This window comes from Trichosurus vulpecula, chromosome 3 (assembly GCF_011100635.1).
Source record: "Trichosurus vulpecula isolate mTriVul1 chromosome 3, mTriVul1.pri, whole genome shotgun sequence".
Classification (NCBI taxonomy): Eukaryota; Metazoa; Chordata; class Mammalia; order Diprotodontia; family Phalangeridae; genus Trichosurus; species Trichosurus vulpecula.
In genome coordinates this window covers 349780010-349796838 of record NC_050575.1, presented here as the reverse complement: position 1 = coordinate 349796838, position 16829 = coordinate 349780010, and the positions used below count along the sequence as shown (strand labels likewise).

Below are 16829 nucleotides of genomic sequence, written 5' to 3'. Positions count from 1 at the left end.
TGAGTTCCTTGAGGGTAGAGTCTGTCTTGTGTCTTTTCTTTGTTTCTCTAGCACTTAGCATGGTACCTGGCACCTAGCACCTAGCAGGTGCTTAATGTTTATTGACTGACTGACTGAAGATCAAGGACCATCCAGAATAAATGTAAAAAGCTACCTGGGAGAATGGAGACCAGGAGAAGCAAACCAAGAGGAAGCTTAGCCCAGAGGCTGAAGAGAGATTAGTCAGAAACTTTCAGAGGGCAGAGCCCTGAGAATGCCATAATGCCTTAATCCTGAACTGAATAACATGAGTCTCTGTAAGTTACCCCTGTTCACCATAATTTGTATATTCAGTTCTCCTCATAATGTAATAAATATTAGTGGGGTGCTATGCTAAACTACAGTGGAGAAGATGGGGAAAGGTCCCCTTCCTGACAATGAAAAGTGGTGAAAAGCCTTGAATGCTAGAGGAGAAATTCCTTTCCCTAGTATCCTCAGGTGATGGTTTCAGTAGATGTTAACCAGGGTAAATGTAGCACCTCCTCTGGGCTCAGTACCCCAAATGGACACTTGAGCTCTCAGGTTAGGTCCCCAGAGGATGGTTGACTACTATCACCTCCACATGGGTTTGAAAAGAGTTCCCAGAGCTGAATCAAGGAAGTAAAGCTTAAGAATCTATTCTTTCATCCACTACTGGACAGAATGGATTGGAGGAAAAGCTATACTGCCAGGCAGAGTGGTTTGGAGAGAAAAGATTTTACTTTTAGCTTTCTTTGCATTGCTATCTCCTGCTTGAGAGGTGGAAATTCTTCAAAGCTCAGCCTGGATGTGGGAAAGTTTTGCAGATCCTTGGTTGAGAGTTCTGTTTTGCTGAATGAACTTAATGTTACCTCAGGAGTGCAGAAGAACAGCGGCAGGTAGCAACCAGCTGAGGAGCTGCCCTTCCCAGTAGGAGAACAGAGCTTGAGAAGAGGAGTAACCCCACCTATGTGTAACTATTATACAGACTATTCCTGGATGGGACAATAGACATCAAGTCCAGAATTGTACATTGCATTGTGAATATATATTCCCTACTCATGTACCTCCATGTTATGGTTTTGTAGTTTTATGCCCATTTTTCCTTATGGTCACTGTGAGCATTGGTGGGAGCGAGTATGTCCTAAGTTTATTTCTGGAATATTATGTTTTAATATTCGTGCACTGCCCTCTGTTTAGTAAATGGTTCTGATTAAGAGTTAATGGTGCCAACTTGACTGGTTTGTTAAATGAGAAACATTGATAGGGGTTCAGGAGCTACATTAGTGAAGAGCAGAAGCATACTCCCCAAACCTCTCCCTCATCAGGGTTATCCAGTATGAAATCCGGAAAGACTCAAGTTCAAGTCCTACTTCTGTCACTGTGTGACCAGGGATGAGTCATGTAGCTTCTCTGAGCCTTAGTTTTCTCATTTGTAAAATGGGGGTAATGCCTATAGTACCCACCTCGCAGGACTGTTGTTAGAATCATGTGAAAAAAATGTATTTAAAGGTTTGTGAGTCTTAAAAATATTAACCATTATTGTTGCTAAATGATAATTTTAAAATTTTGTTTATAAAAAACTGAATAATAATTTAACTTTGTATTCAAAACTTTTTGGAATCCAGAAATAATCTCAAGTTTATTTTAGACCTTTTAACACATGATAAATGACATTACCTACTTTTAAGTCAGTTTTTGACATGGTTTGAACCTAAGGAATTTCTTAGCCCATTTCTAGAAGAGCACTGGGAATTTAATATTTGATTTCTCCTTCCTTGTCCTATAGATGCAGCAGTTGGAGAGACAAGTTATCGATTCAGACCGTCAAGCAGAGAGAGCTTTTCAACAGGTACAGTTTAAACATTTTAAAAAACTTTAATTAGCACTACTATTAATAATTAAAATGTACAAAATCATTTGTAGCAAATAATGAGGCTGATTCTCATCCTTCTTTTATACCCTATGCATTTCTACTGTTTGTAATAATTTGATTCTATGTTATAACAACAAAAATTTAGTAAGGGTTAAGGGATTTAAATTTTCTTATTCTGAACTTAAACACTAAATAAAATGGGCATTTGTATATACATAGTAGAATAGAAAAAAGAGAATTTTATAGGAAACTGGAAGTCTCTCTTATGTACAGCTTGCTTTTCTTTTTAAAAATGTAGTAATTTCAACTTTTAGCTTTTAAAGTTGTCCTGCTTACTTGTCCTTCTTTCTGGCCTTCTGTTTTCTTCTCTGCATTAAAAAAAAAACCACTACCTTCCTTCCTTCCTTCCTTCCTCTTTCCCTCCTTTCCTCTCCCCCCTCCCCTCCCCTTCCCTCCTTCCCTCTCTTGCCCTCCCCTCTCCTTTTCTCTTTCTTTGTCTTTCTCCCCCTCTTTCTCCCTCTCTCTCCCTTCCCACCATCACCATTCCACCCTACTTTTTATTGGAAAAAAAAAGAAGAGAAAAAAAAAACAAAAAACAAACCCTTGTAACAAGGGTTTGCGTAGTCAAGAAAAACAAATTCCTACCTTGGTTTTACCTGAAAATGTATGGCTTATTCTACGTCTTGAGTTCATCGCTTCTGTCAAGAAGTAGGTAGCGTACCAATACTTATCATCAGTCCTTTGGAATTGTGGTTTATCACTCCACTGTTTGGAGTTCCTACACCTTTCAAAGATATTTTTCTTTATAATGTTGTCCTTGTATAGATTATTCTGGTGCTCCTTACTTCACTCTGTATCAGTTCATACAAGTCTTCCCATGTTTCTTTAAAACAATCCATTTTATCATTTGTTACAGCATAATATCATAATGTATTTAGCCAATCCCTCCCTAATAGATAGGCATTCCCTTAGTTTTCAATTCTTTAGACAGAACCGCTGTACACGTTTTTGTTTATATGGGTTATTTTGAGAGATTTTAAAAAATGAACAAACTAGTAAATAAGAACTTTAGTAGTTCCTGATGCTTCTTTGGTAGCTGGTCCCAGAAAGATAAAACGTGAACTTAGCTAAAGGATATAGTAATCAGAAGGATCTTAAAATTTATCTTACACATATTTTTATTTATAAAACATTAAAGCAGAAGTGAGAAACCTAGGCTTGCATCCTGAATCTGGTTATACAGCTTAATTTCATGGAACTCATAGAATGTGTACCTTAGAAGATATGCCTATGGTTGTGAAAAATATAACATGACTTTAATAGTCATAGCATCATAGGCTTTAAAGCCAGAAGGGACCTTCATGATCAAACTCTGCATATTACAGCTAGGGAAACTGAGGCCCAAAGCACTCAACTTATTCAAGGTCACACATCTTACTAATTTCCTGCTGGCAGAATGGAGACTCACAGAGCTTAAAACTCCATTGCACTATTCTCCTATTACTATCTTTAGCAGCAATATCTTTACAAGATGAGAATGTTTCTCCGTGAAACTTTCTGTATTCATGATTCGGTACATGTATCTCTCCAGTGTTCTCTAGGTCTCCCTCTTTCTCTTTGCCTTATGTATGTATCCCTTCCTATTACTGTTTTTATCTCTGTGTTTCTTTGTGTCTTCTTTGTATTTTTTTGTGTATAGAAGATCTGTCTTGTGAGCAGCCAGCCTTTACTAGGATCCTCCGTATTAAGTCAATAAACAAAAATGTTGATTTGTTTTGTGCCTGCCTCTGAGCCGCTCTCTTTTTCCCTCCTAGGGCTATATCTAGTGATTTTGATGCCCTGGACAAACACAGGTGTAATAGAGATAGGTTCAGTTGAGTAATAGGGGACATCCTTTGATATCAGTTCCCTGTGGGGGATGAGATCACACACACCAAGACTTTGCTGGGAGAAAGTCTAGGACCAAGGGTAGGGAACCTGTGGCCTTCTTTTGACTGAGTACGAGTTCTACAGAACCAATCCTTTTATTAAGGGAATTTGTTCTGTGAAATTTGGATTCAGTCAAAGGGCCGCACTTGAGGACCTAGTGGGCCACATGTGGCCTCAAAGCTTTATTTTCCCTGAATTCTAGGACAGTGCCCCATGGTGGGGAAACAGAAACCTAAGAGATTTTGGTCAGACTTCACCTTAGAAATTGGAGCAGCTCCCTCATGCTGCTGTAGGATGGAGCCTACCATCTGGTAACTTAGTAGCTTCATTGTTCTTATTAAGTAGGTACTACACTCATTGCCACACTGATGAAAGAGTGAAAGTCGAGTTGTAAATGTAACAAAAATTTTAAATGGCACAGTCTTTTAAAATAATCATTTTATGTTTGCGTGTCTTAAGAATTACAGAGCACAGATATAAAAAGGACACCTCCCACACTCCTCTACAGAGGCACCCAGGGATGTGGGGGTGAAACATTGTATATAATGTCAGATATTTTCAATGTATTGACCAGTTCTGATGATTTTTTTCTTTTCTTGTCTTTTTCTAAAGTGTTTATAAGTTAGGGAACTTTGGGAGGCAGGGGAGAGAGGGGTGGGGGAATCGAGGCAATGTAAAAAAAGCTATCAATAAAAATCTATTAAGCATTTTTTGTGCCTTATACATTTAGATGTCCCAGAGAAGACTCCAGTTGTCTCATACTAATTATTATTCTGTTTTTGCTTCCTATTTTTCTCTGATTGTCTCTATGTCTCTCTTCCCCATTCTTTCCCTGCTTCTTACTTCTTTTCTCACCCTCTTTTCTTTTACTGCCCACGCTAAAAGTCAAAAGACTTTAAAAAAATCATATTAATTACAGAATTTTTGTTCCATGTTTTTAATTTAAAATGTAGCTCACGATTGCTTCTTTCTCTAAAACATAAGATTAAAATAAGTGATTTTTTTTTTACTTATCTACCTCAATTTTTTTCCCTCTGTTCTTCAGTGGATTTTACTGAAAGGCATCCCTAACTTGACACTAAGGGAAACTGACTTCAATAATTAAAACCTGCCTGCTACTTCTTCCCTTGAAAAGTTCATTCAGTGAGAACTTCTTAGCTAGAGCTAAGTTTTTATGTGTCAAATTTAAAGTTTTTCTCTGCAATCCACCCTCAAATTCCTTGTGCTTCATTTCCCAGCAGCAAGTCACTAGGACTGGTTTTAGATACATTGACCTAATGCATTTTTTTTTTTAAGTACGACAGGGATTGAAAACTTCTTTGCTATAACTAATCAAAATCCACAGTTCTCTTCAGACAACATTTGAATAAGCAAAGTTATGTTCTAGCAGGGATTGTTTTCGTTCATTGCCCTGAATGGAATTTTAAATCTAACAGGAAATATGAACAAAGAATGAATATGTTTTCAAGTATGAGCTGTTTCAGGTTATTGGCCTTTGCAGCGCCAAATAAATGTTAATGATTTATAGTGACTGAACATTTTGCTGTGTCTGTAACAGTGCCCATGGGACTGTGGCTTATCTGTTACTCAAATTCATCTTGTCCTTTCTCAGTGAACCACATATGAAATTTGAACTTTATTTATATGAACAATGGAGGAATGTTTCAAGGCTTAAAACAGTGGACAGCTAAAACTGGTTTGGCTCCATTCTGGCTTTTTATGTTTTTCCCATGTTTACTAATAAGCATACTCTCTCCAAGCTCTCTGTTAAGGTTTTATAGGTATAGAAGATCATATTTTTTTACAAGTCAGATTTTAGTGATTCGAGTTCAATAAACATTTATTAAGTTCTATGCGCAAATCTCTGCCCTGGGAGCTAAGAGAACTCCAGAAATGCATAAGAAATGCCCTCCACTAAAGGAATTTGTAATTAAGATAGCAACACAAACAAGAATGATAACAATAATAGTATACATTTATATAGCATTTTAAAGTCTGCAAAGCAGTCAGTCAATATGCATTTATTAAGTGCCTACTATGTGCTAGATAGTGATACAAAGAAAGGCAAAAACTAGGGCTTGTTCTCCAGGAGCTTAAGTTCCAATGGATATACACACCCAAGTGCCAAGGGACTGCCCCTGGAGGGATCAGAGAAGGCTTCATAAAGGAGGTGGCCTTTGTACTAAGTCTTTAGGGATTGGAAGGATTTCAGCAGATGCCAAATACTCCGGAAACAGAGAATAATGTGAGCAAAGTGAGGGATGTGTTCAGGGAGCAGTGAGAAGGCCAGTCATTATCACCATGCAGGACTGCTGTTCACCACCATTAACAGGAGGGTTAAGAGAAATACAGAGGATGTAATAAGAAACTTGTCCTAGAGTGGCTGAAGCCATGGGAGCACCATAAGCTTCCTAGGAATAGAGCACATATCCTTTGGTTGATCCAATACCAGGCAAGATTAATCCTAGGCAAACTACCAAGAGAGTCATGCTCTTTCACGATCATCATTTCAGGGCTACTCACGTCCCAGGTACACTTTGGCTGTCATTGCTTTGGGCCTCCTCCTTCCTGTCAGCCACCTAGAGCTTATCTGGGGCTACTTCCCCCTTCTCCTTCTTCTTTTTCCCACTCAGTTTTTCTTTTCCCTTTTATCTCAGCTGCACCTTTCCCTTCCTATAGTTATTCATGATACACAAGAGTTTACGATCCCTATGACCCAGAATACCCTATTACTTTAGCATATTCTGCTATTTCCCATTTTATGGAAACCTGTTTTATATAACACTTGATTCTTTTATCCCCTAACTGAGAAGTATCCTGGCTTCCTCCTTGCATAAATTCTAGAGTAATTTGCCAAAAAAAAATAGTGATCAAAATGTGATTGGAATGGGTAATGAGCTTTCAGTGAATCTTAAATAAATAGAAAATAATCTAGAGTTGAAAACTCTATTAAATACAGTTTATGTTTTGGGATAATCCTAAGACTTTATATTTGTATTTTTGCAATTTGAACATAGGATGTGCCTTATCACCATTTGCTCCAAAAATATAGTGAATTTTTGATTATGCATGTTAATCCATAAGGATAGTAGGGCTATGGGTAATTAAAAAGTGGGCAATCCACTGTTTCCTTCATTAGCACAGTCTGCAGAGGAAAAATGGATCTAGGATCATGGTGGGCCTTGAAGCCTGCTTTAGAAAACTTTAGGAACACTATAGGTTGAGGGGGTGGCAATGAGGTATTCCAGGATCAGCTAAGCAGAGAAGGCCTATGTTGAAAGCTCAGTGCCTAGTATGATAGGCATTTAAATAGCTTGTTAATCGATTGATTGAAGGGATAGATACAACCGTTGCATCAGCTAGCAGTAGAAGAGTAGAAGTCAACAGGAGGCAAAGGGCTTATACTCCCTGCCCTGTGGCTCTTTCATGTGTAGGTGATTGGGAATTGATTTAACATCCAATTTGAATTTGTCTGTGATTTTGCTTTATACGAGCTCCAAATTGTTTAGATAACTGCAATTCAGGCCAAGCAAAAATAAATTGAACTGAGTTTTCTTTGCTTGCTGTAATTCTGATAGCATATCCAAAAAATGCCCCCCCCGCCCAATTTCTCAGAATGTCCTGACATCCAGACTTTTTGGAACATGGAATGGTACGGAACTCCATGAGAGGCAGGCCTGGTGATCTGTAGCCCATGGCCTCTTTCTTCTTCTTCATGAGAAAGTGAAAGCCATTCTTGCAGGGGATTTTCTTTGCTCTGGGCAATGGTATGAAAGATTGTTTATGTCTCTGAAGGTTTTGGTCTGGCCTGAAAAATATGCACGAAGAAGACTTCATTTGTAGCCTTATCTGCAACAAAAACCTCATACTTCACAATTTGGCTTATCAAGAGTTGGAATTCCCAATTTATTTTTGTTCCTAGTATTTAAAAAGCCCTCTGGATCACAGTTTATACATCTGGAGTGGTTATTCCTAAAGGCAAGTCTCACAGTGTCACAGACTGGGCAATTTTACGTGGCAACCAGATTTCTCTAGAAGATGTTGGGTCAAGCATTAGGTTTGATTCTATTCATTCTGCACCCATTTACTTCAGGTTTTTCTTCTTTTATTTTCTTTTTTCTTTTTGGAGGGGAGAAGGGAAGGCAATTGGGGTTAAGTGACTTGCCTAAGATCACACAGTAAGTGTGTCAAGTGTCTGAGGCCGAATTTGAACTCAGGTCCTCCTGACTTCAGGCCTGGTGCTCTACTCACTTCGCCACCTAGCTGTCCCTTACTTCAGGTTTTTCTGCTGCTGTTTATCCTCAAGGCTTTGAGTGAGTTCTTCTTGCTTTACCTCCATAGCTGGAGAATGCCCTGGATGGGGCTGGCTACGTCATCTTAGACATTATGTTGGTTTTCATAGGCCTGAAAGAGGACTGTGGTACATCTCCCATTGTCTTAAGTCAGATTGGCAGAAAGTAGCTAACTAAAAGTGGTGACTTTAGTATTGCTGAACTCACAACATGGGCATTGTGACATGGGGTAGTGAGCTTTGACTTTGGACTTAAAAGACCTGTTTTCAGATCATAGTTCTCCCATTTACTTTTGTGACATTTGGCAAATCACTTTATCTCTCTACACCTGGGCTTTCTTATCTGGGCAGTGAAAGGGTTGGACAACATGATGTTCAATGGGTCTTGGAGGTCCAAACCCAAGATAAACAGTTGAAATCTTAAGGGTATCACTATTGAAATGTTTTTCTCTCTTAGTTTCCTTTCTCTTCATTCTTTTATTATGAAAGTTATACAGCCTTGTGGGTAGGCATTCGAATAGAACCTTTTTCCTTGGCTTCTGAGATGAATTCACATTTGTAGAGAGCCCATGGATGAAAGGTGGCATTCATGCTGTAAAGCTAAAATAACCTGAGTTCCCTGTCTCATGTAAGCCTCAGGAAGCCAACTGCCAAACATTTTTGAGCCTCGAGCAGAGATTCATTCATTTTATTTTCCACAGGTAGTTTTTTATTGCTTTTTTGGAGATTCTTTGCTTTTACTCCCTACCATGCCTCTCCTTTCCCCAGGGTATTTTATATTTTCTCCCCTCTCTGTATTTCAGTCCCCTAAACTTCAAAAATCATATCCCCATATCACTTTGTAGATAAACACCTAAGGCGAACTCTTTCCTCTGTGTTTTAGTTAACTCTCTCATGTTTATCAGTTTCTCATCCATATTCTTTTGAGATCATTTATGGCATTTGGAAGCTTTCTCCATTTCTCCTTCCCACTTCCCAAGGCTTTGATTGTGAGAGGCTTTGGTGTGAGAGGAAGATGAAGTTTATTATCTTAGAAATGATGAGAAGGAAGTGAGAAACAAAAGGATAGAAATAGTAACTTTTAGTTTTAAAATTACTTGCAGAGTGATTGCCACTGCATATAGTAAGTACTTAATAAATGCTTGTGGAATTCAATTAATGTCTTGACTGTATGAATCTGAGCACATTACTTAAGTTCTCAGTCCTTGAGGTAGTGCCCAAAGACTCTAAGTCATTGGTAGAGGGAGTTTTCTCATTGGGAATCATCTACTCCCATGAAAATCACAGGTTAGGAGAAGGAGGGAAGATACACATACATGACCACACAATGTGGGCAGGCACAAATCATAAGCAAATAGATACATTGCCCTCCCAGCTGTTTAATGTAACCAGATAGGACTACTGGGGGGAAAAATCTAGATGGAATCCACAATACCTTCACTAAAGGCCAAAACTATACTTTGATATTGGCATTCATCTCCTTCCTTTTTATCTTATGTTTCTTTCATATTTGGCTTTTTAGCTTTTTTCCTTTTATTTCCTCTATTTTCTTTATATAATCTACTTCCTATTGAACAGATCTAGCCACTTATTTTGTTGATTTGCCCAGTCTCAATCGTGTCTTTCCCCGGACTATTCATTTTTTTTCATGTTTTTCTATTTTCTATTTTTATCCTTTAAAATGGTGAATAAATTAGGACAGCTCCCAGGAAATGTCATTTTTGTCTTTCCAGAATGTTGAAGGGAAAAACTTATGTGTACCTTCAGTGCCACAGTAATCATACAAATTCTGTAAGATAGAAATCTACCAGGAACATTTAAGTTAGCAAGATATGCTCTTATATATTGCAAAATAATCTCATTTTGTAAAGATTTCAGTACTAAGGTTAAGTGCGCAGAAGGTCACCAAGTTGTTTTTTCTTTATGACTCTCCCTTTATGTATGACTGGAAAAGGACATGGGCCAATGACGGGGAGTCAGAGAGATACTAAGTGCTTTACTTATGTCCTTTAAAATACAAAAAGAACCAGAGGGAGGCCCTCCAGTGCATTGAATGCATCTTCTGGAGAAGACTTATGAAAGGATATGGATAAGAATCATAGATGAGAAAGTGTAGATGGTTGTGATCTATACCCACATGGAGGCCATGTTATCTTTGAGGTACTTTTTGGGAATCATTAATCAATTAGGTGGTGCAGTGGATAGAGTATGAGACTTGGAATCAGGAAGACCTAGGTTCCTATCCTACCACAGACATTTATTTAGCCATGTGGTCCTGGGCAAGTCACTTACCCTCTATGTGCTTCAGTTTCTTTCATCTACAAAACAGGGATAACAATTAATAATAATAATACCTGTCTCATAGGGATGTTTTGAGGGTCCAATGAGTTATCATAGGTAAAGTGCTTTGCAAACTTTAAAGTGCTGTAGAAACGCCAACCTTTATTAGTTTCCATGTCAGAGCAAGATTAAAAGTGTAATACGATAGTGACCTTTGTTGTAATGATACATAACAGTGTTAAATCCAAGTAAAATCTTTCATGTTTTACCTTAATTAGGTACAGGCTATGGAGGAGAAATTAAAAGCAGCTAATATTCAAACGAGTGAAGCAGAGACCAGATTATATAAAAAGTGTCAAGATCTGGAGACTCTACTCCAGGAAAAGGATGATGTCATACAGAACTTGGAACTCCAACTTGAAGAACAGGTTAGCAATCAGAATTCTATCATTCAAATGCCTGGTATAGATGAATGAATTTCTTTATTCACGGTCACCAAGAACAGGAAAGAAGAAACCTGTGTGCCTTTTTACGTGCTGGTGAGAAAACTGGGATTAAAAATGATGGGTTTGATTTCAGCCAGTGAAAGTTTAGTAAATATGGTTAAAAATAAAATTCTAAGAAAAATGGGATTTTCTTGTCCTTAAGTGTGGGGCAGCCTGAAGAAAACACCAAATGCACGTTAAATGCAGAGAAACTTCCTAAGTTTGGGGGTTTCCAATTGTGTATTTTTCTAAAAGAAGAAAATTTTTTAAAGAAAACATTTATTATTATAGACCTTTTTTATAGAAATGTTTGTTTCTGAAACAAACCTTTGTTTTGGATTTGCTTCTAATTTATAGCACGACAAGTGCTACTTCATGGAAACGTTTTATAAAGAATGAGGGATTTGTATTCAGAGAACCTGGGTTCTCTGCCACTTACCACCTGTGTGAGTCCCTTGGGGTAAGTCCCTTCACCTTCTCTGGGCCACAGATTCCCCATCAGAAAAATGATGGGGGGAGGGGATGGTTATTAGTTAACTTCTTGTCCCTTCTAGCCTTATTGCTCTATCGTAAGCCTGCGCAATCCTGGGCCGCACCCTTGAAAAAATGTAGAGGAAAGCATCCTCTACATTTTTCACAGACTGCCTGAAATCCTTTGGTGTGCCCATTGGCTGTGAGCCACCTGAGGGCTGCAGGTTGTGCGGGCCCGCTCTATAGCTATGGCCTTATGGCCCCATGTCCTCTGAGATCCCTTCCACCTCTAAATCTGTGATCCATTAAGAAAGTGGAAAGGTTATGGAATATGTTCTTCATTACTTATGCTTGTAGCGAACATCTGTTATGCTGATATTGGTTTTGTTCGCTAGTGTTTGCACTTAAAGAAAATCATATTTATAGACTGATGTTATTTGAACAATAATTTTTTTTAGTGTACTCACTTTAAAATTTTACTGTTTATAAGAAGAAAGTTGCTCCTTTTCTGTCTTACTTTTTAAATGTCTCTCAAAACTAGTCTTTCCTTAAGAAACTTCCAAAATGGTTTACTTTTCTTTCAAATGTGGTGGTTTCATTTCTGAATTTTGTGGTGAAAGTAGTTCTTATTGTATCTAGAAATAGTCATGTATGTTTTTATTTCTGACTTGCTTCTCTTTTCACTTTTTGCCTTTCCTGGTAATATAGAGGCAGTGAAGGGATTAGTTTGAAAATAGACTTGACATTCAATTTTTTGTTTCGTTTTGTTTTGTTTTTGGCCTTTGTGGTGCTACAGACTCCCATTTTTCTTTTACCAGAAAACCCCAGACCTTGGCTCATTTCCACTTCCTGTCCCCCTTATATGGGATTCCTAAGCTTCCTAGCTTTTTCTGTAGGAGAGGACCCAAGGATTTTCTTCTCCTGCCCTGTGCCCTGAAAACAGCATACAATCCTCACTTGTGTTGTGAGAGTTTTACTACTAAGCACTTCAGGGAAACATGCTGAGGTTTAAAATAATAAACAAAGAAGAAGCCTGAGAGCGCATCCTACTGCTTTGTTCGCAAATGTGGGCCCTAGACCTTAGTATTTCTTAGTACTCACCTCTTGAATCTTTTCTTCCAAGTCTAACACACACACACACACACACACACACACACACACGCACGCACATCTAGAGAAGGGGAGAAGGAGAGACAGAACGAGGGGAAAGCGGGACAGTGTATGCATACATATGTGTCCCTATGCTTCCTCCCTGTCTGGACGCAGTGAGATGCTGAATCATTCCCTAGCCTCTCATCTCTAGTTGACAGCTAGATATTTCAGGCCTTCTAGAACCTACTTACCCAGTTAAGTCCTAGACTTGAGGCAAATGATTTTTCTCTGGCAGTCCACCCTCGCTAATGTCCTGAGGGAACTCATTTCATCTTTGGGGACAGCTCTAATTGTTAAAAAGGCTTTTTTCTCCTAAATTAAAAATAAATCCGCCTCTCTGCAATTCCCACTCATTGCTTCTCGTTCTTCTTTCCGGGTTAATCCCTCTTCCACATGATAAATGTGCAAATACTTTTAATGCAGCTGTCATGAACCCCCTGAGTCTTTTCCAAACTAAAACTTTTTCAGCTGATGGCATGTTCTCTAGTCCCTTAAGCATACCAATTAATGTCCTCTGGATATTCCTGTTTACCAATGTCCTTAGTTCCTAAAATGTGGCACCTAGAACCTTAACACATCCCCCCCCCACCCCCACCGACTTTGGTGGGTTATCAGTTTAGCAGGTAGCAGGTCATTAATCATGACCATAGATTTAGAGATGAAAGGGACCTTGGAGGCCATCTAATCGAACTTTCTCATTTTACAGATGAGGAAACTGAGGCCCAAGGAAGGTCAGTGACTTGCTTCAAGGTCACATAGGTAGGTAGTAAGTATCAAAAGTGGGATTTGAACCCAAGCAAAAAAGAAAAATGAAGCTAAGGCCTGAAGATAGTCTAGGAAGCATATTATCTTCCATGTCAGTCATTTAGTCAATAAAGTACCCACTGTGTACCAGGATGTGCTTAGTGCTGGGAATATGAGAAATGGAAAAAGAAGGTCCCTCCCTGCTCACAGTCTATTGGAGGAGACAACGTTAAAATGTACAAACAAGACACAGACAGGATAAATGGGAAATAATTAACAGAGGAAAGGCATCAGCATTAAGGGGGATCAAGAATGGCTTCCTATAGAAGGTGGGGTTTTAGCTGGGACTTGAAGGGAGCCAGAAAAGCCAGGAGGCAGAGATGAGGAGGGAGGGCATTTCATGGGCTTGTAGCTGCCATTGCTTGTGGGGAAGACGAAAGGAAAGAAATTGCCTTCCTCCCCCACCCCAAACCATTTGCTGGCAATAAAGGGGAGTGGCCTGTTTTGTCCTCAATTCCTCTTGACTCTCTGATCAATCAATTTTGACACCATCATCCATCACTTGTGACCAATTAGGAATTGCTGTGTCATTTCAACAAGGTCCTTCAGGAAAGGATCAAAACAGTCCTACATAAAGGAATCAGAACCCATTCCCCCTCCAATGGGAAGTACCTTATCTAACAGATCAGGAGGTTCCCCATATCAGCCTCATTACAGACATACATACATGCATGGGTATATTCATATCTATCTATATCACATTGATATGCATATATGAACATATATGCATATATATGAATGTGTATATATGTGATATAGATTGAGATGATATATCATAATCATATATTCACACTTATATACATATCCATCTATATCACATACATATGTATATACATATATGTGGGCTATAGATGGATATTTTACATATGTACATATATGAATGTAGGTATGTATATATGTGTGTGTACACACACACAAGACAAAAGGGAATTGGTTAAAACAACTGATAAAAAACATTTTGCAAGTCAATATACCAGAAATTATTGTGGCTATATTATTAACATTCTCCAAAAAAGTGCCTTCCTAATAGAGTAAACAGTAATGTATAATTGTTCTACCACTGGTAAGAGGAGGGTCAAAGTACAACAGCTTGTGATATGAATAAAAACTATTCACATTTTCTGATTTATCATGCACGTTCTCCTGCAACAATCCTGTGAAGGTAGGTACTACAAATATTATTCCCATTTTATAGATTAAGAAACCGAGACTTTGAGAGGTCAGGTGACTCATCCAGAGTCTGTCAGCTGATCAGTGTCAGAATTAGAAATGCAAACCAAGGCTCCTCAGTCTAATTCTCTCTGTTGCTTCCTAGATTGGAATGTTTGTGTTGTCATCTCATTGATGAATTGCTAATGTGGTTTCAGAAACAAATTAGAATACAAGAAGCCAGAGTAATAGAAGAGAAAGCAGCCAAGATTAAAGAATGGGTGACAGTCAAACTACAAGAGGTATTTAACTTTCATTTTTGCTTCTTTCGAAGAGATAAGTCACAGAAAAATGGGATGATTCTGAATGAAATGTAAAATTCTGGTCAGTTGGTGGTGCTGCTGTATTTTGGTAAATTTGTGAAGGAGAGACTAAATTTCATTGGCTTCTCCTGAATTGAAAAAAAATAATAGTATCGAACATATGTATGACAAGTTGTCATTAGAAATGTCAGAGTCCTAATGAGTTAATTATAAACAAAATTTAGATGAATTATAGAACTTGTAAGTACATAATACAATATTGATGTTTTACACATCTGAATATCAGAAAATATTTAGCTTATATGATAAATTAAGTGGTAAAAATCCTTTCAGTACTATTTAGAGTAATTTTAAAATGCCCATGTTCATAGAGGTACAGTCAAGTGGAGAGTTAGGGCAATTATCTGGATCACTGAGATAAATCTGCTTTGAAGAAAAAATAGAAAGAAAGAATTTGAGGCCATAATTTTCTAAGTTGACTGTCTGTGGTGATCAATTTCACCTGATAAATTGCTTGGCCTTCATTTTTTGCCTTTGCTTACTTAGATCCAGGCTGAGAGTCATGAGGTACCTGTGTTAGATGGTAATCTACAAGTTCATTTTAGAAATGTTACCTGATTAGAACTGAATTACATTGTGTGCTTTTAGCTGGAATTGGAGAATCAGAACCTTCGTTTGATCAACCAAAACCAAACTGAAGAAATAAGAACAATACAGGCAAAACTGCAAGGTACATGGCTTTTTTTTTTAAGTAAGGTAGCTGAGTTTGGGTTTTTGTGCGTATAAAGAACTATTGTTTTCATTCTTATGCACCCTTTAGACATAATGAACACTGAATAAAATGTGACCATAAAGTATGAGAGTGAGTTAAAAAAAAAAAGACCTGAACTCATGCATCAAACTGAATATTGCTCTTCAACGTAATTGCCTAGGAAGGCTCTACACATGCTCCAAAGATGCCACCACTGGCTCAAAACACTTTTAGAAGTTCTCTTTTGGAATTGCCTTCAAACTAATTTGTGAGCTGTATAAGAAAATTGCTTTTGTTTCTTTATAATGGCACCTCATTTTTGGATCAAAAATTATATTATCCTGTTTGAGCACTTGCCTTATATACCAGACTTGCTTCTAAGTGAATTTTGGCTATTTCTTAAAATCAAATCCATCACTAAGGAGGGATGAAGATTTACTACCATCAATTAATTCTAATACTACAATCAATTCAACATAACAAATATTTACTCATCTTCCCTTGGGCTCCATGACATTGTTCTCTCTTGGCTTTCCTCCTACCTTTTTGACCATTCCTCAGGCTCCTTTGCTTGTTCATCCTCCTCCTCCTCCTCCTCTTCCTCCTCTCCTTCCTTCCACCCAAGGAACATAGGTATCTCTCAAGGCCTTGTCCTGAGCACTCTTTTATCTGTATACTCTCTCCTTTCGTAAATTATGGTCTCCCATGTAGCAGGGGTAGGGAACCTGTGGCTCAAGGCCACATGTGACTTTCTGGATTTGTTCTGTGAAGTTTGAACTCAGTTAAAAGGCCACACTTGAGGACCTAGAGGGCCACAGGATCCCCACCTAGAGGCCCCTTGAGGCCACAGGGTCCCCACCCCTGGTATAGATATAGTCTCTAGGTAGAAGACTCCCAGATCTCTATATCTACCTCTAATATCTCTCCTCAACTCTAGTCCCATATTACTTAGAAAACCTCCACATGGATACCCCATAGGTATCCCAAATTGAATAACTGAAACAAAATTCATATTTCTCCCAAAACTCATCCTTCTTCTAAACCTACCCAAGCTTGTTGGTGACAACATTTTCCTTCTGGTAAACCAGATTCACAACCTTGAAGTCACCCTTGAGTCTTCCCTTTCCCATATCCAACCAGTTGCCAAGTCTTGACTGTCCTGCTTCTGTAACATCTAGTGACACCATGCCCTTATACAGATACTTTCCTCTACTCCCCTGCTTTTCAACTCCCTTTTATGTGTCATCTTCCCCCTCCATCCCCCACCCCAAATAAAATATAAGCTCCTTGAGGGCTAACACAATCTTTTTGTTTGTATTTG

General features: G+C 38.4%; 1 protein-coding gene across 2 annotated transcripts in view; it reads left to right on the top strand.

The window, feature by feature from the left end:
- Positions 1–16829, top strand: part of PLEKHH2 (pleckstrin homology, MyTH4 and FERM domain containing H2) — a 118778-nt gene that overhangs the window by 29398 nt on the left and 72551 nt on the right. For both annotated transcript variants that reach the window (XM_036752063.1, XM_036752064.1), the window contains exons 3-6: positions 1787–1849; positions 10652–10801; positions 14653–14736; positions 15406–15487. In XM_036752063.1, the coding sequence (XP_036607958.1) occupies positions 1787–1849; positions 10652–10801; positions 14653–14736; positions 15406–15487 (379 nt within the window). The remainder of the gene's footprint in view (positions 1–1786; positions 1850–10651; positions 10802–14652; positions 14737–15405; positions 15488–16829) is intronic.